The 12,661-nt window shown below is 44.9% G+C and overlaps 1 protein-coding gene and 1 long non-coding RNA gene across 4 annotated transcripts in view; one reads left to right on the top strand and one right to left on the bottom strand.

Moving 5' to 3' along the window:
* Positions 1–12,661, bottom strand: part of LOC138758144 (uncharacterized) — a 45,541-nt gene that overhangs the window by 3,542 nt on the left and 29,338 nt on the right. The window contains exon 2 of the long non-coding RNA XR_011354169.1: positions 6,872–7,120. This is a non-coding gene — a long non-coding RNA (uncharacterized lncRNA). The remainder of the gene's footprint in view (positions 1–6,871; positions 7,121–12,661) is intronic.
* Positions 1–12,661, top strand: part of cfi (complement factor I) — a 104,591-nt gene that overhangs the window by 69,130 nt on the left and 22,800 nt on the right. For all 3 annotated transcript variants that reach the window (XM_069926660.1, XM_069926659.1, XM_069926658.1), the window contains one exon: positions 2,727–2,830. In XM_069926660.1, the coding sequence (XP_069782761.1) occupies positions 2,727–2,830 (104 nt within the window). The remainder of the gene's footprint in view (positions 1–2,726; positions 2,831–12,661) is intronic.

The following is a 12,661-nucleotide window of genomic DNA, read 5'->3' as shown; positions in this document are numbered from 1 at the left end:
CACATCCATTCTGTCTATCCCTTTCATAATCTTAAATACTTCTATCAAATCCCCTCTCAACCTTCTACGCTCCAAAGAATAAAGACCCAATCTGTCCAATCTCTCCCCATACTCCAGATGCTTAAACCCAGGCAACATTCTGGTAAACCTTCTCTGCACTCTCTCCACTCTGTTTATATCCTTCCTATAATTAGGCGACCAGAACTGCACACAGAACTCCAAATTAGGCCGCACCAACGTCTTATACAATCTCAACATCACCTCCCAACTCCTATATTCCATGCAATGATTGATAAAGGCCAGCATACTAAAAGCCTTCTTCACCACCCTATTCACGTGAGTTTCTACCTTCAGGGAACGATGTACCATCACTCCTAAATCTTTCTGCTCTTCTGTATTCCTCAATGCTCTCCCATTTACCACATATGTCCTATTCTGATTCTTCTTACCAAAATGAAGCACCTCACACTTATCAGCATTAAATTCCATCTGCCATTTTTCAGCCCACTTTTCTAAGCAGCCCAAATCCCTCTGCACTCCTTGAAAACCTTCTTCATTATCCACTATTCCACCTATCTTAGTATCGTCTGCATATTTACTAATCCAATTCACCACCCCATCATCTAGATCATTAATGTATATAACGAACAACAATGGGCCCAATACAGATCCTTGAGGCACACCACTGGTCACCGGCCTCCAACCTGACAGACAATTATCCACTACCACTCTCTGGCCTCTCCCCTTCAGCCAATGTTCAATCCATTTGACTATCTCAAAATTTATACCCAAAGACTGCACCTTCCTAACCAACCTTCCATGTGGTACCTTATCGAAGGCCTTACTGAAGTCCATATAGACAACATCCACTGCGCTACCCTCATCCACATTCCTAGTCACCTCTTCAAAAAATTCAATCAGATTGGTCAAACATGACCTTCCTCCCACAAATCCATGTTGAGTGCTCCTGATCAGACCCTGTCTATCCAGATGTTTATAAGTACTATCTCTAAGAATTTTCTCCATTAATTTACCTACCACAGACGTCAAACTTACAGGCCGATAGTTGCCAGGCTTCCTCCTTGAACCCTTTTTAAATAACGGAACCACATGCGCAATGCGCCAATCCTCCGGCACTATCCCCATATCTAATGACATTTGAAAAATTACCGCCAGAGCCTCTGCTATTTCCTCCTTCACTTCTCTCAATGTCCTGGGGAAGATCCCGTCTGGTCCCGGAGACTTATCCACCTTTATATTCTTCAAAAGCCTTAAAACTACACTTTTTGTAATCTCTATATTCCCCATATTTACCCAATTTGCTTTTTTTATCCCACATCTCCCAATATCCTTCTCCTTAGTGAATACCGAAGAAAAGAAACTGTTCAATATCTCCCCCATTTCTCTAGGTTCCACACACAGTTTTCCACTCTGATTTTCTAAGGGACCAATTTTGTCTCTAGCTTTCCTCTTACCATTAACATATTTGTAGAACTCTTTTGGATTAGTTTTCACCCTGCTTGCCATAGTTTTCTCGTACCTTCTTTTAGCATTCCTAATTCCTCTCTTAAGATTCCTCTTACATTCAATGTATCTTTCAAACATCTCCTTAACTCCATGCTTCTTATATTTAATGTACGCCTCCCTTTTTCTTCGAACCAAGTTTCCAATATTCCTTGAAAACCACGGCTCTCTCAAACCTTTTGCCCCTCCTTTTAACCTAACAGGAACATAAAGCTTTTGCACTCTCAAAATCTGATCTTTAAAAGACTTCCATCTCTCTACTACATCCTGCCCATAAAACAAATTGTCCCAGTGCACACCCTGCAAGTCCTTTCGCATCTCCTCAAATCTAGCTTTTCCCCAATCAAAAACCTCAATCCTTGGCCCTGATTTCTCTCTTTCCATAATGACATTGAAGCTGATGGCATTATGATCACTGGACCCGAAGTGCTCGCCAACACTAACCTCCGTCACTTGACCCATCCCATTTGCCAACAGTAGATCTAACACTGCTCCTTCTCTGGTCGGCACCTCTACATATTGTTGTAAAAAACTATCTTGAACACATTTCACAAACTCTAACCCATCCATTCCTTTCACAGAATGTTTTTCCCAATCTATATGTGGAAAATTAAAATCTCCCATAATTACAACCCTGTGCTTATCACAAATATCTACTATCTCCCTACAGATTTGCTCCTCTAGGTCTCGGTCCCCTCCGGGTGGTCTATAATACACCCCTACAAGTGTAACCTCTCCTTTCCTACTCCTCAGTTCCACCCAAATAGCCTCCGTGGATGTGCCCTCTAATCTATCCTTCCTAGGCACCGCTGTAATATTTTCCCTGACAAGCAATGCAACCCCACCTCCTCTTGCCCCTCCGACTCTATCACACCTAAAACAACGAAACCCAGGGATATTCAGTTGCCAATCACATCCCTCCTGCAACCATGTCTCACTAATCGCTACCACATCATACTTCCAAGTATCAATCCACACCTTCAGCTCATCCACCTTTTTTACAATACTCCTGGTCAATACTGATGGTCAACATGGAGATAGTGGTCCGAAGGCATGTTTCTGTGCTCTATGACTTTGTAACATTGTGTAAATATTTGATCCCATTTGAAACAGATTAATTTAAGCAATGGTATTTTACATTTTGCTATTTTTAAGATTCACTGTTATAAATACAAGAAAATGACACCATTTTCTCTCCACAGGGTCAATTTCCATGGCAAATAGCTGTTTATAATGACAACATTCTGAACTGTGGTGGAATCTTCATTGGTGGTTGCTGGATTTTAACAGCTGCACATTGTTTAAGGTGAGCCATACATAGAACGTTACAGCACAGAAAACAGTCCATTTGGCACTTCTAGTCTGTGGCAACCATTATTCTGCTAGTCCCATTGACCTGCTCCTATTCCATAACCCTCCAGACCTCTCCCATCTATGTATCCATCTAATTTATTCTTAAAACTTAAGATTGAACCCGCATTCACTACATCAGATGGCAGCTCTTTCCACTTTCCCCTAATGTTCCCCCTAAACCTTTCCCCTTTTATCTTAAAACTATGACCTCTTGTCTTCAGCCTGAAGAAAACTGAGGTCCTCCATCAGCCAGCTCCCCACCATGACTACCAGCCCCCCCACATCTCCATCGGGCACACAAAACTCAAAACGGTCAACCAGTTTACCTATCTCGGCTGCACCATTTCATCAGATGCAAGGATCGACAATGAGATAGACAACAGACTCGCCAAGGCAAATAGCGCCTTTGGAAGACTACACAAAAGAGTCTGGAAAAACAACCAACTGAAAAACCTCACAAAGATAAGCGTATACAGAGCCGTTGTCATACCCACACTCCTGTTCGGCTCCGAATCATGGGTCCTCTACCGGCACCACCTACGGCTCCTAGAACGCTTCCACCAGCGTTGTCTCCGCTCCATCCTCAACATCCATTGGAGCGCTCACACCCCTAACGTCGAGGTACTCGAGATGGCAGAGGTCGACAGCATCGAGTCCACGCTGCTGAAGATCCAGCTGCGCTGGATGGGTCACGTCTCCAGAATGGAGGACCATCGCCTTCCCAAGATCGTATTATATGGCGAGCTCTCCACTGGCCACCGTGACAGAGGTGCACCAAAGAAAAGGTACAAGGACTGCCTAAAGAAATCTCTTGGTGCCTGCCACATTGACCACCGCCAGTGGGCTGATAACGCCTCAAACCGTGCATCTTGGCGCCTCACAGTTTGGCGGGCAGCAGCCTCCTTTGAAGAAGACCGCAGAGCCCACCTCACTGACAAAAGGCAAAGGAGGAAAAACCCAACACCCAACCCCAACCAACCAATTTTCCCTTGCAACCGCTGCAATCGTGTCTGCCTGTCCCGCATCGGACTGGTCAGCCACAAACGAGCCTGCAGCTGACGTGGACTTTTTACCCCCTCCATAAATCTTCGTCCGCGAAGCCAAGCCAAAGAAAAGAAAAGAATGACCTCTTGTATTTATCTCCCCCATGTGGAAAAAGCCTATTCACATCCAGTCTGTCTATACCTCTCATAATCTTAAAAACCTCTATCAAATCTCCCCTCATTCTTCTTTGCTCCAAGCAATAGAGACCTAACCTGTTTAATCTTTCCCTGTAACTCAACCCCTGAAGATCTGGCTTCATCCTAATAAATCTTCTCTGCACTCTTTCAATCTTACTGATATCCTTCCTGTAGTTTGGCAACCAGACCTGCACACAATACTCCAAATTTGACCTCATCTATGTCTTAAACAACTTCAAAATAACATCTCAACTCCTATCCTCTATACTTTGATTTATAAAGGCTAAGATGCCAAAAGGTTTATTTACAACCCTGTCCACCTGCAACACCACCTCAGTATTCCCAGATCTCTTTGCTCCTCTACACTCCTCTATCCCCTACCATTTACTGTGTATGTCCTACCTTGGTTTGCCCTTCCAAAATGCATCACTTCACACTTGTCTGCATTAAATTCCATCTGCCATATTTTGGCCCATTCTCCCAGTTGGCCTAGATACCTCTGCAAACTTTGAAAATCTTCCTTGCTGTCCACAACGCCTCCTATCTTTGAGTCATCAGCAGACTTGCTGATCCAATTTACCATGTTATCATCCAGAACATTGATATAGACAACAAACAACAATGGTCCCAACATGGATCCCTGAGACACACCATTAGACTAAGGCCTCCAGTCTGAGAAACAACCATCCACTACCACTCTCTTTTTTCTCCCACATGGCCAAGTTCGAATCCAGTTTACACACTCTCCACGGATACCTAGTGTCTTAACCTTCTGAACTAACCTCCCATGTGGAACATTGTCAAAGGCCTTACTAAAATCCATGCATAGTCTTTTCTTCATCTACCTGGGAATTATAGGCCCGTGAGTCAGATGTCTGTGGTGGGCAAGTTGATGGAAAGTGTTCTGAGGGATGGTATTTACAAATATTTGGAGGTACAGGGATTGATAGGGAGTAATCAGCATGGTTTTGTCAGGGGTAGATCATGCTTGACAAACCTGATTGAGTTTTTCGAGGGGGTTACAAAAAAGGTTGATGAAGGGAAAGCTGTGGATGTTGTCTATTTAGACTTTAGTAAAGCTTTTGACAAAGTTCCCCATAGGAGGTTAGGAAAAAAGGTGGAGGCATTAGGTATAAATAAGGAGGTAGTGAAATGGATTCAGAAATGGTTGGATGGGAGGTGTCAGAGAGTAGTGGTAGAAAATTGTTTGTCCAATTGGAGGCCGGTGACTAGTGGAGTTCCTCAGGGTTCGGTCCTGGGTCCACTATTGTTTGTTATATATATTAACGATCTGGATGTAGGGGTGGAGAATTGGATAAGCAAATTTGCGGATGATACAAAGATTGGTGGTGTTGTGGACAGTGAGGAAGATTACCGCAGATTAAAAGATTTAGGAAGGCTGGAGGTGTGGGCTGAGAAATGGCTGATGGAATTTAACACAGATAAGTGTGAGGTGTTACATTTTGGAAAGGCAAATCTAAATAGGTCATATGCATTAAATGGTAGGCTATTGAGATGTGCAGAGCAACAAAGGGATTTAGGAGTTATGGTAAATAGTACCCTCAAGGCTGATACTCTGGTAGATGGTGTGGTGAAGAAGGCATTTGGAATGTTGGCCTTCATAAATCGGAGTATTGAATTCAAGAGTAGGGAGGTTATGATGAAATTGTACAAGGCATTGGTGAGGCCAAATTTGGAGTACTGTGTACAGTTTTGGTCACCAAATTATAGGAAAAATATAAAGAAAATAGAGAGAGTGCAGAGAAGGTTCACGAGAATGTTGACAGGATTTCAAGGTTTGAGTTACAGGGAAAGATTGTGCAGACTAGAGCTTTTTTCTCTGGAGTGTAGAAGATTGAGGGGGGGACTTGATAGAGGTGTTTAAGATTTTAAAATGGACAGACAGAGTAAATGAAGATAGGCTTTTTCAATTAAGAGTGGAGGATATTCAAACTAGAGGGCATGGTTTAAGATTGAAGGTGGAAAATTATAAGGGGAACATGAGGGGAAATTTCTTTACGCAAAGGGAGGTAGGGAAGTGGAATGAGCCGGCAGACGTGGTTGAGGCGGGATCATTGGTTACATTTAAGGAAAGACTGGATAGTTACATGGAGAGGAGAGGACTGGATGGGGTATGGACCGGGTGCTGATCAGTGGGACTAGGAGGGTGGGGATTTGTTACAGCATGGACTAGTAGGGCCGAACTGGCCTGTTCTGTGCTGTAAGTGGTTATATGGTTACCTTCTTGGTAACCTCCTCAAAAAACTCTACAAGATTGGTTAAACATAACCTACCATGCACAAAGCCATGCTGTCTTTCCTTAATCAGACTATGACTGTCCAAATACCTATACATCCTATCTCTCAGAACTCCTACCATTAATTTACTTACTACTGATGTCAGGCTCACCTGCCTATAATTATCTGGTTTATTTTTTAAGCCTTTTTTTTAAAACAATTGGACAACATGAGCTATCCTCCAATCCTCTGGCACCTCATTTGTGGCTAAGGTCATTTTGAATATTTCTGCCAGAGCCCCTACAATTTCTACACTAGTCTCCTTCAAGTTCCAAGGGAATATCATATCTGGCCCAGGGGATTTATCTACTTTTATTCACTGTAAGACACTTCTATTTGTTTCCCTTCCTTCCTTATGCACTATGTCAGTTTCCTGAGTAAATACTGATGCAAAAAATCTGTTTAAGGTCTCCCCATTACGTGAGGCGCCACACATAGTTGACCATTCTGATCATCTAGGGGAACAATTTTGTCCCTTTTACTCTTTATATACATGTAGAAACCCTTCAGAGTTACCTTTACATTAACTGCCAGGGCAATCTCATTTCTCTTTTTGCCTTCCTGATTTCATTCTTGAGTATTTTCTTGTATTTTCTGTACTCTTCAAATACCTCGTTAGCTCCTTGTTGCCTATACTTGTTATACACCTTCCTCTTCTTCTTAACCAGATCGCCAATATCCCTTGAAAACCAGGCTTCCCTATTCCTGTTAACTTTTCCTTTAATCCTAACAAGTGAAAGGGCTCATAAGATCCTTGCTTGGCTACTGAAAACAGAACAAAGAATTATTAATACAGTTAAAATAGAGTTGAATATGACTACTTATAAGCCTCATTAAATTAATGAGGCTTTCAAACAATTCTATTCAAGCTCTATATATCTGAATCACAGAGAGATGATAGTAAAATAGAGGATTTTTAAAAATCACAGACAAGGCTACCAGTGTTAACTTTACAAAAGCAAAGGGAGTTGGATGCCCCTTTCTCTTCAAGGGAAATTGGGTAAGCATTGAGCTCATTACAAAGTAATAAATCTCCAGGAGAGGATGGTTCCTCACCTGAATTTTGTAAACAATTTAAGGATGTATTAATTTCCCCTTTTATGGATGTATTAGAACAGGCAATGATTACACATACACTCCTGGAAATTTTCTCTTCTGCGATAGTAACAGTAATACCAAAAAACGATAGACTGTGGTGTGTCTCAAGGCTATAGCTTGGGAAATAACACACACACAAGGAGTGGAGTTGGCACTAGTTTAATCCACTGGCTGCTCTCTTTCATATAGTTAGGCTGACCCTGGCTGCCACATCACTGACAGGCATGACCAGTGTTCCTTCGGGCTTTGATTGGTGTCCTTATGACATGTCATTGGTGATTGGTTGGATCAGCCCATTTTGCTGCAGCACCATCGACAGGTGTGGTTTGTACCGCCCTGGTGCTGATTGGCCTGTTCGCAATCCATCATTAGTGATTTTGCAGCAGTCCATGGGATCGACAATGAGATAGACAACAGACTCGCCAAGGCAAAGAGCGCCTTTGGAAGACTACACAAAAGAGTCTGGAAAAACAACCAACTGAAAAACCTCACAAAGATTAGCGTATACAGAGCCGTTGTCATACCCACACTCCTGTTCGGCTCCGAATCATGGGTCCTTTACCGGCATCACCTACGGCTCCACGAACGCTTCCACCAGCATTGTCTCCGCTCCATCCTCAACATTCATTGGAGCGACTTCATCTCCAACATTGAAGTACTCGAGATGGCAGAGGCCGACAGCATTGAATCCACGCTGCTGAAGATCCAACTGCACTGGGTAGGTCACGTCTCCAGAATGGAGGACCATCGCCTTCCCAAGATCGTGTTATATGGCGAGCTCTCCACTGGCCACCGAGACAGAGGTGCACTGAAGAAGAGGTACAAGGACTGCCTAAAGAAAGCGCTTGGTGCCTGCCACATTGACCATCGCCAGTGGGCTGATATTGCCTCAAACCGTGAATCTTGGCGCCTCACATTTCGGCGGGCAGCAACCTCCTTTGAAGAAGACCACAGAACCCACCTCACTGTCAAAAGACAAAGGAGGAAAAACCCAACACCCAACCCCAACCAACCAATTTTCCCTTCCAACCGCTGCAACCGTGTCTGCCTGTCACGCATCGGACTTGTCAGCCACAAACGAGCCTGCAGCTGACGTGGACATTACTCCTCCATAAATCTTCGTCCACGAAGCCAAGCCAAAGAAGAAAGATGGGAACAGGCCACTGATGCCTTATGCTGCCCGCTCGATTGCCGTATTTGAACGGCGTCTTCTGTGTTGGCCTGCGGTGACAGCCACAGAGCGCTAGACAACAACCCCCCCCCCCCTAGAACTGGCGATCAAAAGGGTATTAGCACCTTTGGAAGGCCTGCACCTGTGGCGAGGGATTGGGAGTGTAATTGGTTGTTTGTTGTTTAAATGTACTGTCTGACCTGGTCAATCATGAAAGTCTCTTCCCTACCGCTGATGTCCAGAACACAGGTGGACCATTGCATTGGAGGACATGATTGGTGAGGGCCGCACCTCACAAAAACAAATTTACAGTTCTTGAAGTCTTTGGGGACTATAGATTGGGAATGGCCATGCGCTTTTGGAAGTGTTGGGGCAAGCATTCCCAAGTGTTGGCACAGTCTGGCTAAAGCAGCATCTGGTGGGGTTTCCAGGGTACTAGCCAAGAATTTAACCGGGATGACTAAGGGTGTGCCGTACATCATCTCAGCCGCGGATGTATTGAAATCCTCCTTGGGTGCAGTTCGAATGCCCAACCTTCTCATGGCAGCTCATCAGTCCAGTTGGCCCCTGAGAGTCTGGCCATGAGGGCTGATTTGAGGTACCTATGGAACCTCTCCATCAATCTGTTGGCTTGTGGGTGATATGCCATTGTCCGGTGGAATTGGGTTCCAAGGGCATTGGCCAAGGCTTCCCATAGGCTGGAGGTAAATTGGGTCCCTCTATCTGAGATAAGATGTTCTGGGACCCCAAAGCAGGGCTCTAGCACATGTCGTGGTGGATACCTCAGGTAACGTGATTGCTTTGGGCCATGTGGTTGAATGGTCTACAATAGAGAACAGGGATCAAGCACCCCGTGACACAGATAGTGGGCCAACAATGTCCATGTGTATGTGGTTGAACCTTCGTCGTGGTGATTTAAAAGTCTGGAGAGGGGCCTTAATGTGTGTCTGGATTTTAGCAGACTAACATTGAGGCTACGCCACATGAATCGGTCAGCTACCATTCTGACAGTGGACCGTATCAAAAACTTGTCTTTTCCAATTGGCTGGAATGATTGGGCGTGGCTTACCGGTAGCTGTGTCACACCAAAGAATCATTTCACCTGGGCCGATTGGGATGTCCTCCAGCTGCAGGCCGGTTACTGCAGTCTGATAAGCAGGGATGTTGGGATCTCTTGTTGTGTTTTCACCAGGGCCATGAGTTGATGCCTGGGACGGGGGCATGTATGACGGAGATGGCATGTCGGGACAATATGTCAGCGACCATATTGGATTTTACCATGACGTGGAGAATTCTGAAATATAAGAAAGGTGTCTCAGTTGCCTGGCTGACCATGGATCTGAAACTTTGCTGAAAGCAAAAATAAGTGGTTTATGGTCAGTGAAGATCTGGAATTTCCTGCTCTCTAGGAAATATCAAAAATGCCTCACTACCAGGTACAGAACAAACAGTTCATGGTCGAACACACTGTATTTCAGTTGCGGCGACCAGAGGTGCTTGCTAAAAAAGGCTAGTGGCTGCCATTGTCCATGCACCAGCTGCTCAAGCACACTTCCGACCGCTATATCAGAGGCATCCACTGTGAGGGCTGTCGGAGCATCAGGCCAGGTGCACTAGTAGCATTATGTTGACCAGAGCATCCTTAAGAGATTGGAAGGCTTCAGCTGTCTTTTTCGTTCATATAATGTCTTCCTTGTGACTGGAAATGAGGGAGAATAATGGCCTCATGATGTGGGCTGCTGCCGTTATGAATCAGTGGTAAAAATTAATCATACCAGCGAATTCCTGAAGGCCCTTGACTGTATTTGGCCTAGCAAATGACTGAGTGGCCTTTACCTTCTCGGGCAGTGGCCTGGCCCCATCTTTATTAATCCAGTGCCCCAAGAATCAATAGTCTCACAGCTGAAATGGATTTTGCCAGGTTAAAGGTCAACCAGTACTCACTCAGGCGACTGCACAAAAGTCCCAAGCAAGTAGCGTGCTTGGCCTGGTCACAGTTAGCTATCAGAATACCATAGAGAGAGATGAAAACAAATTTGAGATCCCAGCCCCTCTGCATACATTAGCCTCTGGAAGGTTTGAGCAGCATTTTTTAATCCAAAAGGCATCCATAGGAACTCAAAATATCCAAAGGGGGTGATAATGGCAGTCTTGGGGATATCATCCGGGTGGACCGGGATTTGATGATAGCCTGGATTAAGTCAACATTTGAGGATATCCAGGCTCCCTGAAGGTTAGGTTAGCTGTGAAGTCTTGTATGTGGAGGACTGGATACCTGTCAGGCATGGTGGCATCATTGAGGCATCAGTAGTCTCCACATGGCCTCCACCCTCCTGATGCTTTGGGCACCATGTGGAGCAGTGAGGCCCATGGACTGTCAGGCCATTGCATAATGCCAAGCTTCTCCATTTTACAAAATTCCTCCCTTGCCAGATTAAGTTTTTCAGGTGGCAGGCTGCCTGCCCTGCCTTGGAGGGAAGGTCCCTTAGTGAGGATCTGGTGCTGCACCCCATGAGTTAGATGTTGTAGAAGTGAAATGCGGTGTTGTAAGAGAATAAAACTCAGCAATAATGTGTGCAAACGCATTGTCAGCAGCAGTCTCAGATTGTAGGCACGAGGCTGTGAGCCTAGTCCCACCGAGTGTAAGGGACTGGAAAGCCTTTGAGTGTACCAGCCTCCGTCCCTTAATGTCCACCAGTAGAGAGTTGGTTCAGAGGAAGTCAGCTTCCAGGAGTGGCTGTCGAACAGATACTAAAGTGAACTTCCAGATAAAATGGCAGTTACTGAAACAAAGAGGAATGGTGCGGGTGTTGAAGGATCATATGTTTGAGTTATTAACAGCCCTTAGTTCTCGGCCCATTCTTTGGCTGCAAGCATCAGAGGTGGAGGGGGGGAAGGTGTTATGACCCCAAACCAGCAACAATCGAGGACACAATACAAAAGAGGGTTAATTCTCTCTATTTTATTAATATCTATTAACACTGCAAATTCTTGTCCAAATGACTCCCACTGTATGCCTCTATTAAATGATACAGAAATTATAAAAAGTATGAATGTGGAAAAAAAACTCAGACCTTTTTAATCTGTGCCCATAAAACTAAAGGAACAAAAAATCTTCCAAGCCCCAGGTCAGTCTGGTCAGGTAAGTCAGTCCAAAAACATAGTCCACGGAATTCACTCTCCAAGATCAATGTCCCAATGCAGTTCCTATACTGAATACAAAAGGACTCCCATACAAACGTGGGAGAGAGAGAGAGATTACTGATGTTGCTTGGTGGTAAACTTATGAATCCTTTGAAGGTTTCTTCACCATGGACTTTTCCTGATTCTTCAAGGTTGGTTTGGTTTAACCACCTCGCTTAGGAAGCCTGTGCCTTTAATACAGCTTTCCTACAATTTCCTTCTTTGCAGCAGACAACCAAGTGACCCACCCTTCTTTGTCACACTCTCCAATTCAGTCAGCCAGAAAACCATTCTCAACACAAAGTGAGATCTCTGAGTATCTCTCTGGCTCCTCTACCGAACTCTGTGTCTCTGACTTCACCAGCCTTGGGGCACTTGGTCTCTCTCTCTCTCTCTCTCTCTCTCTCTCTCTCTCTCTCTCTCTCGTATTCCTTATCTGCCCAGCTTTATCTTGGCAAACCAGCACTGAGTTTCACAGTTCTTCAGTGGAGATCCAATTCTCTAAAATGACAGCCCACACTCCAAAAGGTCAGTCCATGATCCATAACAAAGGACACTGACTTCAGCCCCAATCTCAACCAGAAACTGACGGCCCGATAAGGAGTCTCGTATATGAAGCAGGCTTTGACATATGCTGGCCAAGGCAGCCATCAACGACAGCTGGCTCTGGCATTTCCCAGGAATGCGCAGGGGGAGCGACATCGACGGGCCTCTGAACCCCAGCATTGGATATAGAAACAGTACACCTCACTGGTGGGGTGTACACCTCACTCGGGTGGTCGGCTGGTTGGCGGGCTTCCAGGCTGATCACTTTTGTCGAGGTGTTGTCACCTGTTCCAGCATGGCACAGGCAT

Source organism: Narcine bancroftii, chromosome 3, assembly GCF_036971445.1.
Source record: "Narcine bancroftii isolate sNarBan1 chromosome 3, sNarBan1.hap1, whole genome shotgun sequence".
NCBI lineage: Eukaryota > Metazoa > Chordata > Chondrichthyes > Torpediniformes > Narcinidae > Narcine > Narcine bancroftii.
The sequence above is the reverse complement of the archived record's forward strand: the minus strand, read 5'-3'. Positions and strand labels throughout refer to the sequence as shown.